This window comes from Artibeus jamaicensis, unplaced genomic scaffold, assembly GCF_021234435.1.
Source record: "Artibeus jamaicensis isolate MK-2021 breed Jamaican fruit bat unplaced genomic scaffold, CSHL_Jam_final contig_519, whole genome shotgun sequence".
NCBI classification, from domain to species: Eukaryota; Metazoa; Chordata; class Mammalia; order Chiroptera; family Phyllostomidae; genus Artibeus; species Artibeus jamaicensis.
This window is the reverse complement of record NW_026521871.1, coordinates 24,878,904-24,904,172: the sequence shown is the minus strand read 5'-3', so window position 1 is coordinate 24,904,172 and position 25,269 is coordinate 24,878,904. Positions and strand designations below refer to the sequence as shown.

Here is a 25,269-nt window from a genome sequence, read left to right as displayed (position 1 = left end):
GTTGGTGGTTTCCCAGGGGTGGAGGGAGGCGAAAAGGAGGAGTGACTGCAAGTGGGTACAATTTTGCGGGGGAGGGGGGGCCAGTTATGAAAATGATCTGGAAACTGGTGATGGTGAGGGTTGCGTAACTTTGCAGATAAACTACAAATGCTAAGTTGAATACTCTAAAAGGTAGAATTTTATAATATGCGAATTCTCTGTTTATTTTTAAAAGAGGGATAAATGACGCCAGTGGACGAGTTAGCGGAACTGAAACAAGGAAAGGGAGCGCGCGTGTTGCCTGTCCCCGTTGCATCCTCTGAACGAACTTTGGGCCCAGGAATGGTGCCCCAGGAGGGCCTGGCGAAGCGACCCTGGAGGCAGGATCTAGAAAGACACACGCCCGGAGATTCTAAGGGAATACGGTTAAGGTTAAGATTCTAAGGGAATTCGGGATCGCATAGGGCTGGGGAGGCTCAAGAGTTGGCTGGGCCCAGTGGAGATTTAAAGGTTGGAGCGCAGAGGCTCTTAAAGGGGCCGGGACAAATTCCCATTCTGCGTCCACCTTAAAGCCAGCTTCACGGAGCCCCGAGTGGGACCTGGGTAAGTGCGCAGGGCCGCGGGCGGGGGCGGTGGGCGGCGGGCACCGGTCGGTGACCAGGCTCGGCGCCCTGCAGTGTCCCGGGGACTCCGCGCGGGTGGCCGGCACTCCGCGGGCAGCGCGTCCTGGCGCCGGGGTGCAGGCGGGGGCGGCTGGGTAGCGGCGTGGGGCCCGCTACCCCCGCGCCCGCGGCGCTCTATTTTTAGAAGGCGCTGTTGCAATATAAGGAATGCGCCGCGAGGCAGGCGCTCCGGGCGCTCGCGGGCTGCGCGGTCGCTTTAAGGAGGCGCCAGGGTGGGGACAGGCCAGAGAGACCGGCGGCCAGCGGGCCAGAGCCGTCAGTCTGGCTGAAGCATGGGAGAGGCGACCTGAGGGCCAGAGCCCAGCCGGGGCTGGAGCGTACGGTGAGTGGTCGGGGCAGCGGGCGCAGTAGTGGAGAAGAAGGGAGGGCGCCTGGCCCGCGCGGCCCCCAGCCCCGGCTGGCGCTTTGTTCCGGGGCTGGAGGTGTGGCCGCCCCTGGCCGCGCTCTCCGAGTTGAGTGTGCATTGAGACTGGTGGTAAGTAGCCTTTAGACCCCGCCACAGGCTCCCGAATAACGGTGTGCGATCGAGAAATCGGCCACAACTGAGACTCCCGTGGGGAGGGCCTGCTGACCTCCCGAAGAGCCTTTATTATGATCATCGCCGTTGGGTTCCTTGTCTGCCAGGCGAGAACCTGAGGGGAGGTGGGCAACGCGGCTGTGGGGGGCGGGGGGGGGCTTTCTTTCCTTTTAAAATGGCGTTAACAAGCACTGGATCCGCGGGTGGACTTGTCAAATTCAGCTGAATAACAAAAAGCAGCCTTCTTCAAAAGCAACTCTACACTGCGCTTGGGGCTCTGGTCACAACTAGGACCGGGCTCATTCATTGACCAGATGTGGCTGGAGCGCCCACAGTGTGTGGGGCACAGTGCCAGCTGCCGGTCCGAGGGGAAGGTAGGAGCGCAAACCCAGCTATAGCCCAGTGTGGTGGGGCCTGGGATCAGGGAAGCTCAGTGGTTCTGGGAGCAGACCCAGAAGAGGGCAGGGAAGGCCTCTTAGAGGAGGTGATGCCTGGCAGGAGCATCCAACGGCCCTGTTAGACTCTGTGGCTGGGACCGAGGTCTGTGCTGGCTGGGGACAGAGCCGAGCCTGGAAAGGTGGACAAGGGCCACTTCATCGTGGTCCTTGTCACAGAACCCTGGGCTTGTCCTTCTTCCCGCCATGGGCCCCTGCTTGGGCTAGAATAGTTCTTTCCATTCCAGGACTCAACTGTCCTGGACCTGACCGGGACAAGGCTCAACACTGCAGCCTCAAAAAAATGACCTCCCTGCCAGCAGGAGTAATAAGGATATCTGACTTGAAAAACCCCTCAGTTCTACTGAAATAACAGCAGCCAACAGGGCTCATGCAGACCAGACATGGATGTGCTTGATCGTCATTGACAAGACTCCTGCAGAAAAGATTTTATTATTATCCTCATATGCAGGTGGTGAACTGGGGTCACTAATGTGCCCGAGAGCCTTTCTAGAGATCATGCTTTAGACCATGCAGCTGTTCAGGACCCTCCAGGGACAGCCTGTGTCATGCTTTTGCGCTATTGACTCTGGTGGGTGGACATGTGGGGTGGTGAGCTGTTGCCGTGTATTAATAACTGACATGTGTCATGGGCTTTGCTCTGAACAAAGCACTTTCACTGAGACAGTTCTTAGAGTTTCTCCTGCTCCTCTTCAGAGGGAAGAAACTTGAGCTGGCCAGCATTTTGTAAATCTCCTAATTTCCTGTAAATCGTGTGTCTCTGCTGACTGGGGTTAAAAATGTTTCAGGCCATGATTTTCATCTTTGGGTCTGTTCTCACTGCCCAGAGCCCAGTTAGCTTCTCTGTCTGGGTTATGGTGTTCGTCCTTTCTCTGCGAGGCCAGGCAGCATGGGGCTTTGATGCTCTGGGAGTTTCAAGGCTGCGGGGTCTGCCAGCCTCTGTCTGAGGAGGAGTGAGTGTTGAGTAAACCTGATGCTCTGGTGGAAACTGCCTCCCTGCTGCCACCCCCCCAACCCCGTGGGGAAACTGTCTCACCATTTCCTTATGGAGAAGGAGGGGTCAAGGCCCCTCTGCTGAGCCCTGGTGAGGCAAGGGACCGTCTTCCCGAGTTGCCAGCTTTGCCTCTGCATAAAGCAATTTGTATTTTTCCACTACTCATGTTTTCGTATACATAAGACATTTTTGTGACAGGTATAACTTTTATTATTAGCTCTAATTACAAGTATTTTACGCCTTTCATTATCTGAACTGCTTATAAAGTGACATATCAGTTAATCCTGGGGTTGGTTCCTGAGCTTGAGTGATCCTGGAACCAGGGAGGACCACTGGGCTCTGAGGAGCTGAACTAGCTTCTGTGCCCTAACATCAGTCAGAATCTCACGTCAACCAGCCTGCCAGACTGAGTGAGTTCTCAGGGAAATGTGACCTCTATTTTATATTTCACATCTGGTGTGATCATTGTTCTACCCATGAAATACCCTCAAATGGAGTGTGCCTCCCTATAAGTTATTGAAAACATACATGCTTGTGAGCATTGTATCATTTATACAAACCATACTCATCTGAACTAAGTGGGAACACATTCTTGGGCAAAGCTGGGATGTTCTCAAGCGTCCAGAGGGTGTGCATTGAGTTCTAGAAGCTCTGTCCCTGCCAGGCCCAGGACAGGCATCTGGCTGGCTATACAAAGGTATAGTTACCTTTGTCTGGGTAAGAAAAAGGAAGTCGCTGGCAGAGTTTCCTGAACCTGGGGCATCTGGCAGGTGCCCATTCTCTAGAGGCTTAGCAGAGAATTCAAGGTTTGAGGAGTTTTGCTGGTGGACTCTGAGGACTCACCAATCCTCATAGTCATGGGTGATGTCACTGGGCCCTATGGTACTGGATCAGTAGGGGTGCTTTTGGCCGCAAATAACAGACCCCAAGTAATAGTGGATTAAACAGAGTTTAGATTTCCCAAAGATGCTCTCAGCTCATGTGAGGTCTGTGCACACAGGGATGGGATATCAGTGCTACTTCCAGCAAATTCTTTCATGGGGCAGGCAGCCTCTTGAATATGCCAGTGAGAAGCCCAGAGAAAAATTGTTTGAGTATACAATTCAGGGGATTCGGGGATCTCTGAAAACAAGTCCTGGATCCCCGTTAGATCCCCTGGTCTAAGCCAGATTGCTTCACTACTGTTTACCTAGGATTTACTGTGTTACTCTGCCTTCCCACCGGGCCAGCATGCCTTCATGGTACAGACAGTGTCAAGAATGAAAATAGAGTGGGGCAGCTGTCAGTTCTCTGCCTGAGTTGAAGTCTGTGCAGTCAGCCAGCGAGTCCGTCTTATGGAACTCTGACCAAGAAGGCAATGCTTCTGCCACCTTGTGCTTCAGACAAACCAAGGGTGCCCTCCTTGATGCCCAGCATGCATTCCTCGGTGCCCATCTTGTCTTCTGGGTAGCATTTCTGCTGCCTGTGATGTGGTTTTCCTGACTATTCTCAGAGACTCCACCAACTGGCCCTCCTTGGCCTAGCCCCCACATCGGGGTTAAAAGAGCCCCTAGGCCCTTTTAACCGCTTGGCATGATCCAAGGCAGCTTCCTGCAGCCATCTGTCTTGTGGGGGTCATGAAGTAGCAATGTCCTTTAGTATTCAGTGTTTTTTAATATTCTTGGTAGCTTCACTAGGTGGGGCCTGCTGATGGCCAATGGCCAAATGACAGTGCGGGCCATTATTGGTTGCTGAGGTGACATTCTGGGTCTCAGAGGGGCATATTCTCATCAAGAGAGCCTGGCATCTGTCTATCTAAATTTACATCTGGGTTGTATTGCTAATGAGATTTCGGAGAGCACCAGGAAAGGATTTAGCTGTGCAGTGTGTAAAGTGAAGGAGGGCGGGGCGGAGAGAAGGGGCCTCTGAGCTCTGGTTCCTGCCCTCTGAGACTATCTGTAGGGCCTTGGGAGGGTCCCATGCTGCAGGGCCCCAGGCACCATCTGTGACTTCTCTGCTGAGCCCTCAGGGTTGTCAAGGGGATTAGATGAAATACACAGATGAGAATGTGCTTGGGTAAGCAGAAAGGGTTATAAAAATGAAGAGCATTATCGGCATTCAGACAACCTTCAGATAACAGAATCCTGGTCCTGGAGGGGCCCCTGGAGCCCACGTAGACTGGGCTCAGACCCAGTAGAACACATTTCTCATAGTGGTGAGGGTGATGATTCTGGGGGGGGGGGGGCACAGGCAACTCTTACTAGTTTTATACTTACTATTAAAAATGCAGGCATCGTATCAAATCTTTTTTTAATGAATATTTAGCTCAGACTAAGGCTAAAGAAAGATTTTTAAATAATCCCTTGAGTAAAGGCTGGGAAACTTGCAACAGGGGAGTCCCTCCCATGCAGCCTGTGAGGCTTCAGCTGGATCCTTCTGGACCCAGGGAGCTTGCTGCCTCTCACGTCACCTGCCCCCAGGGGCATGTTCTCACCCTTGCAAAGTTCTTCCTTTATCCCCTTAAGCTGTCCCACTGGGTCTGAAACTTTGACGGTCATGCTTTTCTCCAGCATCAACAGCTCTATCTGCTTCAACTGCTCCTCAAATGGCATGGTTTAAAGACAGCCTCTCCGTGTGTCCATCCGCCTGCCTCTCCCTCTCTCCCATCTCTCCTTCCACGAAGACTGGTGGGCCAGACACTCTGTATTTGCCACTTCCAAGCCTCACAGTTTGGCTGTGAGGGAACTGAGGTGAGGGAACTGAGACTTGGAGAATTTCAGCAGGCCACTCACAGTCCTACCCTGAGAGAAGCAGAGCCTGGAAGGAGTCTGACCAGGGTCTGCCTGGTCACGAGCACACGCTCCTTCTTTCACTCTGCACTGCTCCCGGAAACGGAGGACCAAAAACGATACATCTCTTCTCTCCTGCTGCTCATGGGACAGTCTGATGGGGCCCTGACCGTATGCGATCAGTGCCACAGGGGAGCCAAGGCCTCAGGAGCAAAGGGGATGTTAGGAGGCAGCAGAACCCACAGAGATGCAGAAGCGGCTGCTGGGCAGACAGACAGGGAACCCGAAGACAGTTAGCCACGAACCCCTGAATCATTTGTGCACTTGGTGTATTTTTGAATTAACAAAAAATAAGAACGGAAAAATATAAGGGGCAATATAACAAAAGCTGTGTACCCATTGCCCACTCAGTCCTTCGCGTGACACTGCAGGACTTAGAACATGTCCCTCATCCTTAGTGTGGGCTTGTCCTCAGCCTGTGGTGGCCTTTTGGTAATGCCACCTGGTTGTCCATCGAGGTCGTTGATGGGTACTCTTGTTGCCTGTGACCACACTGGGGAGAGAGCGCAAGGGAGCAGGATGAGCATGCATTTTTGGATTTAACCTTTTTCCAAAAAGTGGATTCGCCCTCAGAAAACACCTGCCTTGACCCTGGTAGACTCAGGCCAGACTGCAGAGCGTAATTTAGCCGCAGCTGCCCAAACTGAACTGTCATTTAAACGGTGGGTGTATATATTTGGAAAAGGAAAAGAAGGAATATGATTTTCCTTTTATAACTATATGACAGCAACTCGTTGAGTAGCTCATCTGAAATGATCTTTAACAAAACACATTTTCTATTCTAAAGTCTAGAACTACTTTAAAGGAAGGAAGACTACAGTACAACATAGAACCTTTCTAATCCCTAACTTCACCTTTCCATTCCTCCCTCTCCTCTGTTTGCTCAGGAGGAAGGTGCCCAGGTGCCTGGCCCTGGTCCCGGAGGGCGGGGGAGGGAGAGGCAGCCCTCCAGCTGCAGAGGGTGGAAGCTCTCCATGACAACGGGAGCCATTTCTCACCCAGCTGTTCACAGCCTTCTCCTTTCCACCCCCGGCTGCCTCCGGAGCTGGAGGCTGATGCCATCCCGCTTGTGTGGAGTGGGCCGGAGTTAGAACATTTCGCAGAGCAGTGCTTTTTAAATCTGGGCAGGAAAGGTTCAAACACTTCTGGAAAAGCCTCCCACACTCAGGCAGATCCCACTTTCAGGGAGTCACAACCCACTGGGGGCCTGAGGTGGCCCCGGAATCCTCTTCATTAAGTGGTGAAAACGAGTTGAAGTGTCTTCTGCCCCTGAGTTGCCAGCAAACAACAGCACTGCCTATGCCCTTCTCCCTCGCCCAATGGAGACGCTGCAAAGCCAGCAAGGGCTGGGCACCCAAAGGCCTCGGACGAGTCTGCTTTGTCTCCCCATATAAGTGGCCAGAGACTGTACCAGTGAAGGCAGTTAAACACATTATAAAACACATTATAGCCAGTTCCTATCTGACGATACAGAAATACACATACACGTTTTCTTTGTAGACCCTTTATTTTTACTTCAAATCCTGATAGTTTGGGTTATTTCTTAAATTCCTCCCCTCACTTCTAACTGTCTCTCCTTCGGCTCCAGCCTGAACCTCTCTCGCTCAGATAACTGCAAAAGCATTGCAAGCGTTTCTCTATTTCTGATTTTGCCCACTCTAAATCCATCCGGAAGTTGGCCAGAATGAAGTGTCTCGAAATCAAATTTGAGCACTTTGCTCCCTTACTTAGACACCTGTCGATGAGTAAGAAGAAGGGACTGGCCCTGCCAGCTACTGAAATACACCAGAGAACTAGAGGAATTAAAGTTGTGTTGCTCCGACATAGGAATGAACAGGTCAATGAAGCAGAAGAGTGCCTCCCCCAAAGCCTGCCCCCCCAATCTCTTTATCTAAAATGAGGCTACAGGCCCATGTGTTCAAGAAAAGTTCTGGTTTTAAAAGAAGCCGCTATACACACTGTGTATTAGGCTGCCCCTCAGGTACCCAGACAGAAAGTGAAAGTATTCAGGGGCACGTGGAGCTGTGTAGAGGTTGCTGAAGGTGTGGGGGTTGGGCAGGCCTCCCCCCCTTGGGAGCTGACCCTTTGGGGGAGTCCTTGGGGCAGGTTCTCGCCTCCCCAAAGCATTCCATAATCATTTCAAAAGAAAATTAATTTTAATTAAGTTTAGTTTTTTCCTTTTAGCCTTTAGAATATCAACATACCTTCTTAAAAAGCCCCTGTTTTAGATAATGCACAAATTCCTCCTTTATATTTTCATTCCACTGGAAATGAGGTCCCAGGGAAGAGATGGAGGCAAACCCATCTTTCTTGGCGCATACCCTTCCCTCGCAAGTATGCTCAGCAGCCCAAAATAGCCTCTGTCATGTTCTTCTTTCAATGCCTGCTTTATGGGAACCCGGAGATGATGGGAAAGGGTGGGACCTCTGTCCAAAGCCTTGGGGCATCTATAAAAAATAAAAACTTGTATGAGATCTGTCTGCTCAGCCATCCGTCCACACCCACATTCCTCAGGTTGACAGTCCTTGGGCAGCAGAGCTGGGAAGACCTCGTGCCCTTCACACCGAAGCCCTTCTTTTCCTGCTAAGGAAGCCAGGCCCCGGGTGCCCTGGTGACACTCCCAGAGCGAAGGTCAGCTGGCATCAGAACCTTCCCGCCTCCTCCCACTCCCTGACCCCCAGCCCCACCCTCCTGAAGTGGACAGTGGCCTGAGTCCACTTCTCTAGGGCTGGGTGGGTGTTTCCTGCATGTTTGAGATTTTACGGAGGAAATCAAAATAAAGAAACAAAGCCTTTGTGTTCCTTCTGGACTCACATGGGGGCCGGCTGGAGGGATGGAAAGGGGGAGCGGGAGCAGGTCACTTGGCACTTCAACAAAATAACCATTCTGATAAAGCATTTAACAGGGACATTTTTCTATTTAGAGTCAGTGCGATTGAGTAGGAAAGCTGGGTGGAAGCCTGGGAGGGCCTCTCTGAGTGGAAGGGGCGGGCCCAGGGAGGTCTCGGGCAGGGTCCGAACCTGCCAGCGGGGCTGCAGCGGAACTCTCAGTCCTCCCTTCCCTCCTTGGAAGACCCACAGGACAGCCGGCAGGGACATGGGCAGGGGCTCCCGTTTCTGCCCCTCCCTGTGGTCTGTGTGACCTTGGGTGAGTCCCCGCTGCTGTGAGCCTCCTTTGCCATGTTTATAACAGGGAACAATGCTGCTGTAATGCAGATGGTCCAGCCGCCCCATCCCTCTTTTTGCTCTAGTCTGATATTATGGGTCAGGCCTTCATCCCACATATGTAGAAAAGGGGAGGTGCTCCCCTCAATATTTCCTCACTCTTCCCAAAGGACTTCTCCCTGTAGAAATTCTCTGAGTATGTATATATTAAAAATTGTCCAAGCATCAACAAGGTCTGCAGTATTTCTAGGAGTTGCAGGGTGAGGACTGTGGGCGATGGCCGTCTGGCCTCTGGCAGGGTCAGCAGCCACACTTGGCATGTGCACAGTAGCTTTGGCGTCCTCATTCCCTAAACCCCACTAAGCCTTTAGGCTGTTGTGTGTAACAGGCTTTCACCAAGGGCTGATAAGAAAGGGGGGTTGATTACCCATCGCTCAGAACAGGGAAGAAGTTAAAACTTTTCAGATATCCTCTCCATGTCTGCTCACGCCCTTGGAGAGTTTCTCCCTGGCTGGCTGTCTCCTCAAACCTCATTTACTGTCCTGTTCTAGGGGCCAATTTTCCTGGACACTTTCCCCAGAACTTCTGAAAACTCCAATTTCCATTCATTTTGATTGCAGAGCAATGATGATGGCTATTCTAGAGCAATGATGATGGCCTTTTACATCTGAAAAGAGCCATTACAGATCTAGTCTAAGTAAGAGTTACTGCCCCAGCCCTACACCTTTACTTACCTGCAGTGAGACCAGCAGGGGCTCTGGGATTGGTGCTGTCATTGACCCTGGCCAGACCAAGCTCTTACTTAGGTCAGGCCTTCTTTCCCAAAAGCCAGAGCAAACCCAAGTGTTAACCACCCCCACCCCTGTTAGAACATTTCGCAGAGTAGTTGTGATTATTAGTGCTAACGTAGGTCAACAAATATTTATTGAACACCTTCTTTATGCCAGGCAGGTGCTGGGGACCAGAGATGCAGTGGAGAATAAATAGGCCCTGCCCTCCTGGAGCTGATAGTCGAGTGGGGATGACACGTTACTTCATAAACAATCAAGCAATGGAGGATGCAAATGCCGTCAAGTCAGTTGGGTGTTTTGTAAGAGTATGACCTAGTCTGGTGTGGGGGCTGGTGAAGGTGGCCAGGGAAGTACATGGAAAGTGTGTAAGACATGGTCAGGACTTAATAAACATGCATTGTAGTTATCACCCCTGGCCACAGGACTCAGCCTGATTCTACCTTCAGATGGTTGCTGTTGCCACTCACCAATAATAGTTTTGCACAGAGAGGTTCATAATATTTCCAAGGTCACACAGCTAAAATGTGGCACAAGCATGATTCAGAACTGGGCCTTTCAGATCCGTTTCCATTCTCCTAACATTTGCTCTTCCTCCTGCTTTACCCACCGTGGATCATCCCTGTCAGGTGGGCTGTGGGGTGGGATGTAATTCCACAGCTTTTCCCTTCGCCTGAACCGCTGATACAAGCCAGCATGGACTGTGGGTTGGGATTACTCCTCCAGTCCTCAGAAATGAAATACGCTTCTTTTGCAAACTCCAGGGAGGCTCGGCAGTAATACTTCAGCCCAGCCGAGTGGCTGCAGTGTGTAGAGCGAGCTGCGATTCAAAGGGAACACCCGTTTTCCTCCTTTCCCGTCTCCTGCGCCCTTTGGGTCGATCCAGAAGACACAGTTCCATGCGGCCCCAGGCACTCTTCTGCCTGTTTGGTGAAGTGGGGTCTTTGGCAAGAGTTTCTACAACATGCTATGTTTCTACAACATACGTATAGATGATAATAATAATAGCAAACATTTCATGTGCCAGGTCCTGTTCTAAGTATTAGCACATTCTGTCCTTCAAACAATCCTGTGACGTGGATACTGTTATTCACAGGTGAAGAAACTGAGGCATAAACGGGTTGAGCAATGCGCCTGAGGTCACACACCTCGGAGAGGGGCAAACGCTCTGATTCATGACCTTTTATGAAAGTGCTGTGTGTAGAAAAAAGGGACGGGAGTCTGGCCCCTCCGCCAGTAGCAGCTTCTGGATGGGTCCTACCCCTTGGGAATGGAGTGGGCCTGCCCTGCTCTGCCGTCCGTCCCCTCTCTGCCATCCGGGGCTTGCTGTCCAGCCTGGCCAGGCTGCTGACCAGGGCAGGGAAAATGCTGCAGTTCTTCGGAGATTGGGGGGAGAGATGTGAAAAGTGGCCTCCTGCCCTCTCAGCTGAACGGGCTTATGATCCAGAGTTCAGAAGAGTCGCTGAGAAGTCACCCCTCCCCACCTGCAAACCGGTTCAACCTCCAGAGCCAGCCAGCCAGGCCCGCCTCCCTGAGGCCAGCTTCACAGCCTCCGCAGAGGAAAATCCCACACCGCCCCAGGCTGCTCATCGCCATGGCCGCCTCCTTTCAGGAAGTTTCCCTCTGATTTTTTTTTGCCTTTGCTCCTTCTCTAAGTTTGATTACTCTTTCAAATTGGAGACTAGATCACCTCAGGAAAGAGCCCAAACCCTGTTTCTTCTCGTTTTTGGGGGGTCAAACATAAAAATTGCCACATTTTTCATTAATGGTGTTTAACAATTTGAATGTAGTTGATGGAGACAAGTCAAAGCCATAGTCACTTTTGAATGTGCCTTTCTGCCCTCCCCCTCCTCGTGTTCCTACACACTCCAGGGGTGGCCTGTGCCTGTCCCCTGCCAACTGCTGGACTGGAGAGTCTCCCTCAGGCTGAGTAACCCTGCCGCTCGTCCCCAGTGCCACTTCCACTTCCAAAGTGGTGAGATTTCACACTGCTTGGTGGCCAAAGCCAAGGCAGTGCAAAGAGCCGTCTGCCTTGGAGTGGCCTCGCCATCCGGTGTGTACGGCGTGCCCGAGGCACGCTCCAGGCAGCCAGGGGCGGCGGCAGGTGCTCTTGTGGGCTGGGGCCACCCAGGGCGGTGATTTGTTCAGCTTTTATAATGTGTGTAAAACTTTTTAATTTGTTGCCAACATTAAAATATCAGTTTTGCATAAAAATCCAGATTCCTAGCTACTCTTTCAAAATGTAGACTATCTGGCAACCCTGTGACAGATGTGCTTGTGCTGAAGCCATTAACTCGTGCAGGGGAGGGGGTAGCAGTGGTCTCCTGTTAGCCACAGGCCCCACCTTTCCCTATTGCTATACCTGCCCTCCTTCTCTCATGATGGGCTTGGCCTCTCTACCCATGCGTCCGGAATGTCCCTTTGTTTCTGAGTCCCCCTTTCTGCTGCTGCAGGGTAAAGCAGTTGAGATGTGGTCAGCCAGGACTTGAGGGCTACAGTTTAGCCACGGTCATCCCTGACGAGACGCATCCTCCCAGCAGGCAGGGGCCGCTGCTGCTGAAGGACACTTGCGTCTGGCGTTCAGGCCTTCCCTCTGCTCTCCGTCGCCACCTCTGTTTTCTCCCAGGCCACTTACCAAAGGGCACTGGTGTGAGGCCGTGGATCCATGAGACAGGGAGCCCTGGTCTGGGACAGCCTTGTGGGACAACCGTGAAGTTGTGTTCTGGTTAGCTCTACACAGCCCGCTCAGGAGAAAGGTCATATGAGAGGTTTGCCTTGTTGCCATCCAGAGACTCTGGGGTGGGGTGGGGTGTCACTGGGCCCCGGAGGGGCAGGGCGCTCAGTTTTGGGGAGCATAGATGGCAGGAAAGGAGCCCCTTGTTGTCACCTACTCCTCCAGCTGGGTTGGTGCCCATGTGTGTCTGGTGGGAATCCTCACATGGCATCTCCCTTAGGAGGGCCACCAGCTTACTCCTCTGGCCTCTGTGTGGCCCACGGGCATAGCACCCCCACTGCCTCTACCCTGCCTTTCACCCAAACCAGACTCCTGCCCAGCTCCCGGTGCCAGCCCTGCATTTTGGAGATGCAGACAGCAGCCACATGGAGCGTCTCTGTGCAGAAAGTTGTTCCTGGGCTCTAGGGGGACCGTGAGATAACAAAGAGGAGGTCCCGCCCTCTGCGCCCCCTGCCCCTCCTAGAAGGGGAATTGTGACAGGAACACAACTCCCTGCTCCTTGAGCGGAGGGGAGGGGAGAGGGCCATGCTCCCAGGAGAGGCAGAAGCTTGTGGTCACTTGCAGATGGAGATGTGTGGCCTTGCACAAGCCACAGAGCCTCTGTGACCTCAGGGTCCCTCATCACTAACAGGGAGTAAACAGTAGTGCCTCCATGGTGAGGTGGCTGAGAGCAGTCAAAGGGAGTAGCGGTTGCAGAGCCCTCTGGCTGCCACCTGCCGCCCGGTGGCCCTCCACAGACACAAGCAAGGTGGCTTGGTGGGAGGAGGTCTGGAGACGTAGGATGGGGCCCAGGAAGGAGAAGGAAGGGTCACTTCCTTCTTAAGCTGGGTTTAAGAAAGGCTTCCTGGGGGAGACAGGGAGGCCGCTCCTTACAGAGGGAGTGTTTGCACCGGCAGAGGAAACAGTGCAGGCGGAGAACATTCGCTGGCAGACTTTGAGGTGCTCTGCCAGGGGCTGGAGCCCTGACAGGTCAAGTGCCACCCCCGTACTTAAGGATGCTGTATGAGGAATAAGTGGGGGCAGAAGCTGCACCAGAGAGTAGGGGTGCCCGCATGCCCTGTCGGCAGGGAGAGCTCCAGGCACCCGAGGGTGGTTTTTCCAGGAGGCACGGTGTGTGTGCTCAGGGACTGCTTGAGGGACGACGGAGCTGGCATGGAAGGAGGGCGGTGCCGGTGGAGGCGGCCCAGGCAGAGATCAGAGCCTGGCCACGGAGTTGCTAGGCCTTGGCCTCACATCTGAGTAAAGGGATGCTTGAGCCTCTGCAGGAGAAGGAGAAAGAGCATGCCAGGCCAAAAGGCGGGAAAGGGGCTCTGGAGGCCAGGGGGCAGTGGGCGCTGCAGGCAGAGTCCAGTTTATGAGGGCTGGGGCCTGAGCAGCCCAATGAAGATGTGGACTCACAGGAACCTTCCCTTGGTAGGGGCAGCTGAATCTGAATTGGAGGGATTAGGACAGCGGCCTTCCAGGCTTTGGGGCGTGAGAGGACCCTCCTTTGGGGGAATCCCAGAGCGTCCTGAAGCTGGCCTTCCCTGGTGGCGTGACCACCAGCGTGACTTTCCGGTGAACATGCAGATTTCTGTCTAAGACTGAGAAGTTTTGCGTAACTACAGGTGAGATTTTCCCAGCCCTAGGAAAATATTAATAGGCCCCCGGGAACTGAAAATAAGAATTTAAACTGAAGTGACTTCCTCCTTTCTGCCCCTAGCTGCCACTCAAGGAAGCTGTGAGCCAGGCTGTAACAGAGGGGAGATGGTGAGCCCTGCCTCTGACCCCTGAGTTGAGTACATTCTTGTCGTCAGTGGTTGGTCATGGGAACACCCTGGGGGCCTGGGGTGGAACCTCTGCGACCAAGAGGGTCAAGTGGCCAGGTGGCAGCATCCCCAGGACTCAGGGATACCAGTGGGACACGTTGTTCTGAAGGGTTGTGTGGACCCTGAGACACTGGGGCCCTCGTTGGTCCCTCGGTTCTGAGAGCCTCTCGGACCCATGGGGTGCCCTGAACTAGCTGGGTGGTGAGCAGGGCAGAGTTTTGGTTTTCAGTTGCCAGGTCTGGGTGCCGAATCTCAGCTTCGCCCGCCCTTTACCAAGCCGTGTCCTTGGGCAAATGCCTGACTCTCCCTCTCCCTGCTGGCAAAATGGGGACTTTCAATGCCACTGCGCACATTCTTGCCTTCAGGCCTCCGGGCTGTGCCGCACCCTGTGTGACCTTCCTGCTCCCACCTGACTCTGTGGCCTTTTTCCCTCTGCTTCCCCTGGCCTCTGAGCTTCTGGAACACTTGGAGAGTTATCCAGCCTCCGCTGGTCATTTCTTGCTGATTAACCTCACTGTGGTCATCAGAAGGTCGTGGAGCCCATGGATGGGGCACGTTCTCCAGCCAGCGGCCGTTGTTCTCCTGCAGGCCTGTGGGGGGGGCCTCTGTGCTCTCCCCTGCCTCGCCCTGTAGCCCAGCACTGGTTCCTGCCTTATTCAGGGCTGCGAAGCAGCCACTGTGTGCCAGGCACTGTACTTGGCACTAGAGATGCAACCAGGAAGATCCCTAGTTGTCTAGGAGCCAAGAGAAGCCTCCTTCCCATTCTCATTACCACCACCAGCCCGCTACACCTGGTGCCTCCTGGGTTTTTCACACCTCGCTGTTTTATATCTTTGCAGCTTGTTCCTCACCTTGGATAGCTTCTCTCTTATTTTCCACCTATGTGGCCTCCAGTGTGCCATTTTGGCATTGTCTTTACCAGGAAGCCTTCTGCAATGGCCCCAGGCTGGGTGAGAGGCCTCTCACTCCTCTTGTGCTCCCACTAACTTAGCTCTGTGTGCTGTCGCCCTCTCTCTGTCTGCTCCCTCCCACACCACACACACCATGAGCCTGAAGGCCAGCAGCCTGCGCTCACTCAGCCTGCTCTCCCCAGCTCCCAGGACCAGGCACGCTGTACGTGCTCTGGGAGCACTTACTGGGTGTGCGAGGCTTCTGCAGCGTGAGCATGTGCGTATTGCATATTTGGTAGCTTGTCCGGTTTGCTCTTCCTGCATCATAAAACTGGGCCCTTTCAGGTGTCATGTGTCTTGTTTTTTTCTTTTCAAGGAGGCATCCAGAGAGGGGATGGGTTTTACAATGGAGAGCACTTTTGGATTTAAGGACCAGAGAGGGAAACCATATTTTATGCTGAATTCCCAGTATCTCTTATCTTTTGCACTCTACTCAGTGAACAAGCATCTCCTGAATTCTTGGGGAAATGTCTTTGAGGAGCTTAAATCTCTCCCATCATTCAGCCAGCAATCATATGGGGGCTTGCTGCCCAATGACATTGCTGTGGGGGGGACAGTGGCAGGCCGAATGGTGACACTGCCCCCCAAGGCAGGATGGGGGAGCTGGGACCTGCCTGCACATGACGTGAGAGGAAGGTGTGGTGATGGGCTGAGCTGAGCTGTCACCTGTGGAACCTGCCAGTTTGCAGGCATGAACTCAGGAAGGAGAGCAGGGAGGGCTTCCTGAGGGACAGGGGACCCGGAAGGATGCTGATGCTTATTGAGTACTCACTATGGGCCACATGCTGAGCCAAGCAAATAAATGTGTAGCTTTTCATGACCATCATGAAGCAAATGCTGCCACTGCCTCCACTTTTACAGAAGAGGCAACCGAGGTACAGAGGTCAATAACTTGCCTAAGGTTGCAGGTCATCTGAGTCCGTAGCTTAAGCTCCTTGGTAAAGGGTTCTAGGTGAGAGGCTAGCCCCAAGCTGGGGAAGGAGCAGCCTGTGTGTAGGACCACGAGGAGACAGGATGGGGCAGCAACCAGCACAGTGGGGAGGGTTCCACGTGCAGGTGCTAGAAAAGGAGGTGTCAAAGCCACCCGGTGCTCCCACAATGCAGGCAGCTGCCTGATGCCCCCAGCTTCCTCCCTGGTCCTCAGTGCAGGAGGCCACCTGGCAGTACCATACCTATGTCCTGTTTGTAGACTTTATCCTCGTGGGGATGAAGGGCATCTCTGCTTTCAGTGACTAGTATTTGTCAGGGCGCCTCTCGGGCACTGACATCCTCAGCTGCATCTCCCACAGGGACCCGTGGCCCAGGGGCCTCTCTGACTGTGTCACCACCTCCCTGGCTCACTGCTGACCTTTTCCCTGAAACTCCTGGCTCTGCTGCCTGGACTGACCCCACACCCACCTGGCCTAGGGCAGCTTCGACAGAATGCCCAGCATGACAGGATGGCCCTGGGCTCTGGAGCCACACTATGTGGGTACATGTTCCTGCATTGCCTCCATGACCTTAGAAAAGTCATTTTACTCCTTCATGTCTCATTTCCTTCAACTGTAAACTGGGGATAATCAAAGTCATACCTCATAGGGCTGGTGGGAGAATTAGTGGATTTTGTAAAATCTTTCAATAGCATCAGGCACATCGCTACATTAAGTGTTGGTATTGATTTTAACATGATCCCTCTTACAATTCTTACACCAGGTGGTTTCCGAGCACTTGCTCTGGGACTCAGTGCTGGGTACAGATGCTAAGCTCCAGGCCCTGTCCGGGAGGCGCTTTCACACTGGTGGTAAGACCAGTGTTAACAACTGTGGTAGAAGGAAGCACGAGGTACTTGGAGGCTGTGAGTAAACCCACGGGCATTGTGTCCCACATCTGGGTAGCTTCAAGCATTGGCCTTTGCCTGGTTCTCTGGACCCTGTCTGACCATTTCTGCCAGCAGTTCAGGTATGATGTGTGATCCCAGCAGAGGAGTTTGGATTGGATGCAGTAGAAAAGCAGGGGCTGATGTATATTAACAGAAGACATAGGTAATACAGTCTGTTAACCAACAGAAGACCTGGTTATCTCCAGAGTGGTGCAGTGACATGCTGGGCTTGCATTGGCAAAGATACAGAAGGGCTGGAGCTAAGTCTTGAGGAGGAGAGAGTGAAGCCTTGTGGGTTATATCCAGATGTAATCAGGAAGGCTACCCCTAAAGGTCCTGAGATCTTCCCATGGAACAGGATGGCCACTAGGTGGGATGTTTCAAAGGGGACCAGATGAGCTGTTGTGCAGATCTGGGTTGGCACACAAGTTTCCTCTCTGGACCAATCAGTCATCCAGTTCTGGCTGCCAAGGGTGCTGCATGAAAAGGGTTCTAAGACTGAGCAGAGAACAGGACTTTGATCAATTAGTGGTATCTGGCATGGCTGTGGGAGTGGGAGGGGCTGAACCCATGTCACAGACTCACCATCTAGAGCCAATGATGTTGAACATCCTTTACAGCACGAAATAACACACAAAGTTGGGTGGGTGGTTAAGTCTTAATAATGAAGTGTGATGAGGGCACTGGCAGCTTCCTGAAAGGGTTGCGTAGTGCAGTGGTCGTGCTGGGTTTGGATCAGCAAGGGCGTGAGGCAAGGGGCTGGAGCAAAGTCTTAGGGAAGGGATAGCGAAGTCCTAAGGGAGACCAAGTCGCCTGGACCCTGGCAGGGCCACACACCATTTAGGCACAGTGGCAAATCAGCAGCCCTGGGGAAGCTGCCCATTTCTGGGAATTGTGCAGAGGGGAAGGGCAGCTCTTGGAATTCAGAGCCATTTCCTCTACGTGGGTTGGGTCACTCCCCCCACTGTGCCCTCATCCCCCTGAGCTGGGCACACCCAGATATCAGAGAGATGAAATTAGCTTCCCAGGGCTGATTCAGCTCAATGTGACTAGAAGTCCATTCACTCTCCCAAGAGCTCTGTTAATAGAGAATATGTCCCCCTCTTCTAGGCTTATTTACCCAAACAACTTGTAGTTCAACTGACAGGGTTCAGGAGAATCTTCAAAAGGATTAGTATAGAAATAGAGAAGCAAAAGCTGTACAAACTAAGCCTTCAATAAAGGCAGCAGCATCCCTGGGAGAGGCTTTGAGTTGGCCTTTGCCCCAGCTTTGGGTCTGTGGTCCTAGAGTCAGGGCCAGGGAAGCAGCCGCAAAGATGAACCCTATAGGTCAGTGAGTCACAATGACAATCAAAGCAAAGTCCTGTGATGCTGCAAAGCGAATTGCCAAAAGAATTCAAGGCAGTGTGATGTGATGGTTCCAAGCACGACCTTTGGTGTCCAACTGAGCCACCGCAGGCATCACTAAATGGCGGTGATGCCCCTGCTGTGTGGCCTCTCCCAGGTACCATCTGTTCCGGCCAGGACTGTCTGACACTGCTTAGGAAGTGGTGGTGGCTGCGGAGATGCGGCACATGGAGAGGCCAGGAAGCCCATGGACCTTTGACAAGGTCTACAGCTGAAGCCATTTCTTTCACATGCCCACTTAGAAAAATGGGCAGTGTTTTGGGGTTTTGGGGTATTCTTTTGGGAAGTAAGATCTGTTGAAACTCTAGAAACTGGGAACCTGGGGAGAAGGGGAAAACTTGGTGATATAGCCACTGAGGACTGCCATTTGCTGAGAGCCCACTGCTGTCCTAGGCATTACATCTGACCCAGTATTGGGTCACCTGGCAGCCCTAGGTACTCTTAGGGCTGTGGATGGGGCAGGGAAATGGTCTGAATCACTGGCATCTACCAGATTGGAGGGAGACCAGGTACAACTGCTTTGCATGTCACTGCAAATATGCCCTTGCTGGGGAGCCCCCCAGTTTTTTTGTTTTTGTTTTTTAAATGGGGACCTTACACATTCTTGAACACCCTGTTTTCCTGTTTTATAAATGGGGGAACTGAGTCTCCTGGGAATTAAGAAACTTGCTTCAGGTCATACAAGGGGTCCATATCAGAGACATGAGTGAACTCCAGCAACCAGGCTGCAGAGCTGAAGGCTGTTCCTCTGCCCAGTCTGTTCCCCCCCCAAAACCAAGGGGGGCTTTGCACAAGACGGCTCCCTGGCGGTCTGGGGCCCCTACCCCTCCTCCAGGCACACTTGGAAATTGCTGGGTGAGGCAGTTATTCTGGGGTCATCCTAGAGGTGTGAGCCTGCCTATTGGAAGAACAGGCACCACCCTCTGCTTCCTGGCCCGAGGGAGGATGAGTGGGTAGAAGGTTGCTTCGGGGCAGTGTGGAGTCATTGAACAGACCCTGAATACATGTCGGGCCCTGCCCGGTCCTCTGAGAGGCAAGGAAATAAGGAGGCATGGTCTTGTCTTCATAGAACTTCCAAGACACTCAGGGTTGGTGAATCCACCACTCAGGAAACAACTTCAAATTATGCAAGATGGTGCTAACCATGGGGAAAGAAAGGAGCAAAGGCTAGGCAGCAGCCTCAGATGCATATTTCTTGGCTTAAAGATGCTTGAAGTTTTCACAGACACATTCTCAGGATTGTCAAGGCAGTCATATTGCCTTTTAGGAAGAAGTTTCCAGTGGAAGCAAGGGTTTGGGTTGCCTGTGCACTGGGAGGGGCTCTTGAGAGGTGGTTGCCATGGGAGCCAGCACCCATCTGCCAAGTGGCTGCTGTTCTAAAAGTTGGTTTCTGAGTGGAGGGGGCTTCTTGGAACCTCAGAGCCATTTCCCATGGAAACGATATTCTAAATGATGGGTGCTGTTCCCACACAGGCTTATTTAATCTGGCTGCAGTGGGGCTGAGGTGGCGGGAAAGGGGAGGGGGCAGGAGGCTGGGAGTGGGGAGCCTCAGGGCAGAGGAACCATGGGAAAATCCTCTCTCCCTCTCTGTCTCTGTCTCTGTCTCTGTCTCTCTCTCTCTCTCACACACACACACACACACACACACACACACACACACACACACAGAGTGAAGCTCAAGAACAAAATTTGAGCTCCTCTCAGCTGGGCACGTTTCATACATTTAAATTATATGCTTGGGTAATTCTGCAAAATACGATTTTCTAACCAACCCCATCTCACAAATAAGAAACTGAGGCTATGAATGGGAACACACTGCAAATCATTCGGCTGTTTCGGAGGAGAGAATCCAGCATGGAAAATTGGTGGGGAAACTTAAGGAGAACTTTAGGTCCACCTTATACCACCAACCTCCCACCTCAAAGGGGCCACCCATGACACCCCTCAATGGTGAAGAATGAACACTTCGTTTTTTATTTAATTTTTTTTATTTCTTAGGTAGTGGTTCAGCAATAAAAATCAATGAAAACAATAGTCTTTAGTATGTTCTCCAGCGGGAGAAATTCTGACACATGGAGCAGCACCAGAAAATTTACATTTTCTGAGTTATAAACATTCATGTATTTGAAGCAAATACATGCTTGAGGTGATACAAATATAATTTAATTATTTGTATATAAATCTTACTTTGGACTGTCACCTTGTTCACAATTTGTCATTAACAAATGATTTTTCTAAATTTATTTTTATTTTTGATTTTAGAAAGGGGAAGGGAGGGAAGAAGAGAGAGAAGCATCTACGTGAGATAGGAACCGGTTGCCTTCCACATGTGCCCCGAATGGGAATTGAACTGGCGGTCTTTCAGTGTATGGCACAGTGCCCGACCCACTGAACCCACACCGGCCAGAGCATTAGCAAATTATTTTAGTAAACTCAATTCACATGCATTTGTCTAAACTCCTCTCAAAACAGTTTCCTAAGTATATCATTTTAAGCACTTCTGACATTGAACAAAGTGAAAATCAATATGTTTAATGATACTACAGTCCTTTCAAAACTGTTTTCCAAAAAAAACCATAGTGATAAATTAATTACCCTGTCTAAATATCCTAACTTCATAGTAAAAAGTCTGCAGTATCCATTACTAGTGCTTTGATAACTAGGAGGATAAATGAGGACAGCTGCGACAGGCAGGTGGCAGGGGTACTGCAGCCAGACCACCGCAATAGCATGAGGGTTGCAAGAACGTGAGCTGTAATGTTTTTGCCGGTGTACGGTCTTGCCTTCACTGACCCCTCACTCCACAAGGGCTCTGACCCCTCACTCCACAATGGGGACCTCTACAGTTAAAATATCCCTCCCAATTTTTATCTGCCACATGTGGGTATGGGACCAACCTGTTCAGCATTTCCACCCCTCCTACCAGTCTCTGTGTGGCTTCTTTAAATCCCTAGTTGTGGGACTTCCATGTCGCTAGATATCATGTGGTTCCGAATGATGGTTGTTCTGTAGTTTAGTAGTAATTTTGATGTGGTTGTGGGAAGATTTGAGTACCACATTTACCTATGCTGCCATCTTGACTACAAGTCAAGAACCAATATTCTAGAGTGATCTCCAACATCCTGTCTAGTTGAATAGACTGCGAATATAAAATTTCTCTCCTTAACTACCAACCAACTTTTTATCCTGTGGTGACTTTTGACCTAGCCTGTGGTGACTTTTAAAAAATCTTTCCCTATGCACATGAGACCAGCCTATTTTGTAGGAGTGTAGTATGCACTACATTCGTTGGCGTTTCGACTTCCCTTCCCATTTACAAAGACATCACTTAGTCAGGGAGTATTGGGGGGAGGTTGAGGACTGGAAATATATGCTCATCAGAAGAAGATCTAGCCAAGAGCGTTATGAATTGAGAAAGTTTTCTGGACTCCTTCTCCCATCCTGGCAATGCCTTATATTTTTCCTGGGCTCACAACTTGTTCCGAAAAGGTCTTATTGGTATGACTGGTTCAACTTGGTAAAGGAAGGGAGACAGTCCCAGTCCCTGGCTGGGAGAGTTGCTCCTTAGAGGCCAGGCCTGTGGCCCGCAGGTGGTCTGACGGTTGTTCAGAGTTGCCAGGTGGCCCCCAGGTGGCCAGGGTTGAGCTTCCAGTTCCTTTAGCAAAGCATATGCTCCATGCTGGTGCTGTGCCAGGCTTTGTGGTACAGACGGGGGCCAGATACACTCTCTGCACTTTTGTGCAGAATAAATGTGTAGAAGACTTTGGGTGTGACAGTGGTCTCTGCACCAGCAGCTCTGGGTCTGGATCCCAGGGTACAGGCAGTACCTCTCAGGGGAATGCAATTTCACAGCTCAGGCCTGACCTGTGAAGAGGTGTTTGCTCTTTCTGCAGCCTCAGGTGTGCAGAGGACTCAGTGTGACCAAAGGGCACACTGGAAGAACACAAAGTTGGCTGGAGAAGAGAGTAGAGTATGAGAGGCTTCAGCACAGGTACTGCCCAGTGGAGAGGTCAGTAACGGCAGGCGATGCTGGAGCCCAGACTCAACCCATCAGCTGTGGGCAGCACTGAAGGGTTTTTCACAAGGGATCCAGTCCAGTTTTGGTGTTAACTGTGCATTCCAATCCTGTTCCACTGAGTCTGAGTTGGGACGGAACCCTCAGCTGGCTCCCCGTGGTCTCTGGGCACCGTGGGAGAAGGGGGCCCTCATCTGACCGCTCTCTGCTGGCCTCCTTGCATGACATGCGAAGACAGTTTTTAGCAAGTCCCCAGGTGATTCTGTTGTGGATGGTCTGAGTGCCGACACAAAGGTTCAGTTCACGTTCTCTATCACGTTTACTAGTGTATTTCTTATCCTGTTTTATTTTCAGAAGAAAATCAAGAGAAACAATTTTTGTTCCCAATACCTTCCCACCCACTTAGTAGTTTTTGTTCATGTTGCTGCCAGCAGTGAGGGGAAGGGAGCTTTAAAAACAGCCTCCTTCAGAGATGAGCACATTTGCCCTTGCTCAGTGTCACCATTCACCCCAAGTCCGGACAGCAGCTGAGGGGGGCCTGTAAGGAGCTGACACCACTCTCCCCAACCTGAGAGGCAAAGGAAGGAGGGAGCTGGCTCTCTCCCTCCAGCTCCTCAGTGGCCCCTTGAACCTCCTTCTCCGTCGTGTGGGAGAACTCTGTGCGCTGAAGCGTCAGCCTACCCTACCTTTGTGGGGAAACTGGGAACCGAATGCTGGGCTACAGCTGGCCCCTGCTCCCTCTATCCTGTACCAAAGGAGCTTAAATCCCCTCTTGCAAGAGAGAGAGTCATGCATTTTCAGGTGGCCTGAACATTTGGTTTTGTCGGGAACATTTTAATATTGGTAAGCTTTTCTGGTATGCAAATATAAGACATGCCTCTTATAGAAAATATGAAATTAAGATAGTACTCTGAAATCTGCATTAGAGACAGTCACCTGCCAATCCTCTCTCTGCCTGGACCCACATACAGATGGGTATGTTCATAGACAGATAGTTTCATGGGCATGCAGTCATGGGTACTTGATGTAAATCATTTATTTTTCAATTACAGTTAACACACAATATTACGTTAGTTTCTGTTGTACACCTCAGTGATTAGACATTATATAACTTACTAAGTGATTATTCCAGTACATCTCATATCTACCTGACACCATACAGGGTTTATTAGAATATTATTGACTGTATTTCCTATGCTGTACTTGCATATTATTCTGTTGTGTGGATAACTTTTTCTTTAACTTACCCCTCCCAACATTTAAGTTATTTTCTTATTTTTTCCTGATTCTTAACATCTTTTATGCTTGTCTTCCTATCAGCTTAGAATAAATTTTCACATGCTGGTATAGCTGCAAGACAGCTATATACATGGGGTATGTCCATTTGAAACTTCGACATATTTATGCAAGTGCAGTCTCGGTCCGGCAGACGCAGTCTTGGTCTGTGGACAGACTTGCACTTTCACCTTTCCCTCCCCACACTGCAGGGAAGTCCTGAATGTCAACATCAAGCTTCAGTAACTGCAGAAGATTACACAACGACTCTCGCCTGGAACCCCATGCAAATCAGTGTGGCCACATAGCCCACATTTGTATCCAACACCCTTTCTGTTGAAATGTAGACCAGAGTATCTTCTGCAGCTGGAAATAACTACAGGGCCTGCCCTTTAATCTGTGAGGCAAGGGAACCATGGCTCAGAGAGGTCAGCAGCCTTCCCAGACCGCAGTAACGCACTCGGGCGCCCAGTCCAGTGTCCCCCCAAGGCCACTACCTCCTTCTACTCTGCTATGCGTCCTTAAGTTTCCCGGTCACACATTCACCGTGCGTTTGCCTCTCCCAACTTGCACATACACCGGGAGGATGAAGCCTTCACCTCCTCAGCTGAGGGTCAGTGCTCATGCCACCCAGGAGGTGGTGTGGCTTCTCCCTGGCGGGGCCCACAGTTAGCAGTGCAGGTCCCTGGCAACAGCCCTCAGATTGTTCTTTAGGTGATGCTCCCCTCGCCCCCACCAGTGTTTATCATTTGGTGCTGTCACCCCCCCCCTCCTGGAGCCTGTGGGCTCCCTCGCCGGTTTCTCTCTGTTTTTCTGAGTGCTTCTTCCATGCCCCCTGCCTGCCTCTCCTTGTCGTCACTTTGTGACACTATTTCCAAAGGCCACTCCTTACTTCTGTTGCCTCTTCACAATCATTCCTTAGCTGTTAAAGCCCAATTATTCTCCGTGTCCTGGCCCCATATTTCTAGCTCCCTCCTAGTCACCTTAACCCAAGGTCTCTCAGCTTTGGCACTATTGACATTTTCGCATGGACAACTCTACGTCATGGGGGGCTGTCCTGTGCATTCTAGGATGTTTAGCAGCATTCTCGGCCTTTGCTGGCTAGATGCCAGTAACGCCCACTTGGTTTTGACAACCAAAAATATCTCCAGACATCACGCACATCCCAGGGTGGAGGGGAGAATTGCCCCTGGTTGAGAATTGTTGCCTTAGCTGGGCTGCAGTTCTCAAATAAAACCAAGTTAAACAAAGGTAGCAAAAGTAAACAAGTTAAACCAAGTTAACTTGGTTTCAGTTAAAACAAAGCCAAGCCCTGCTCCTCCCCTCCCCAACTAGAACAGGGTTGACCAGATGCCACGAGATTCTAGCATGACTGTGTGCCTAACAAAAGTCAAGAAGACTGAGGGACAGGAGCCAGGACGACAGAATTCTGAGATTTGGAAGGGACCCCTGAGACCCTGAGCTCAGGTGTGCTGAGCTGTTGGGGCCTTATTTCCCTTTAAGCAAAGACAGCCTCAAACCCTTCTTAGCACCGCAGTCCAGTGGAGCAGAGTTGGTGTGAAAGGTGAACCTCTGTGCTATCCCTGCCCAGACTAACAACCTCACAGGTACAGGGCGAAGGTTCGTGGTGGGAAAGCTTCTTTGACATGGCTTTTGGCTATACTTACTAAAGATCACATGGCATCTGGTAGTACTCTTTCCCCCAAGATGAGGCCTGGCACAAAGCTGGTATTCAGCAAGTGATCGAATAAATCATTTTTAACAGTGATTGGCTCGGGATGGTGGGACCAGGGGTAACATTTTAATTTTCTTTT

General features: G+C 51.4%; 1 protein-coding gene across 6 annotated transcripts in view; it reads left to right on the top strand.

Annotated features, from left to right (window-relative positions):
• Window positions 1-284: 284 nt before the first annotated feature.
• The window catches only part of MRAS (muscle RAS oncogene homolog), a 54,654-nt gene continuing 29,669 nt past the window's right edge, over window positions 285-25,269 (top strand). The window contains exon 1 of one of the 6 annotated variants that reach the window (XM_037139423.2): window positions 285-582. Coding sequence is in view for 1 of the 6 variants with exons in the window: in XM_037139427.2 (XP_036995322.1) it covers window positions 810-984 (175 nt within the window). In the remaining 5 variants the exon portion in view is untranslated. Of the gene's footprint in view, window positions 583-658; window positions 985-1,049; window positions 1,138-16,596; window positions 16,681-24,949; window positions 25,020-25,269 lie in introns of those variants that run through there. The other 5 variants (XM_037139427.2, XM_037139422.2, XM_037139426.2 and 2 more) reach the window with 5 other exon arrangements.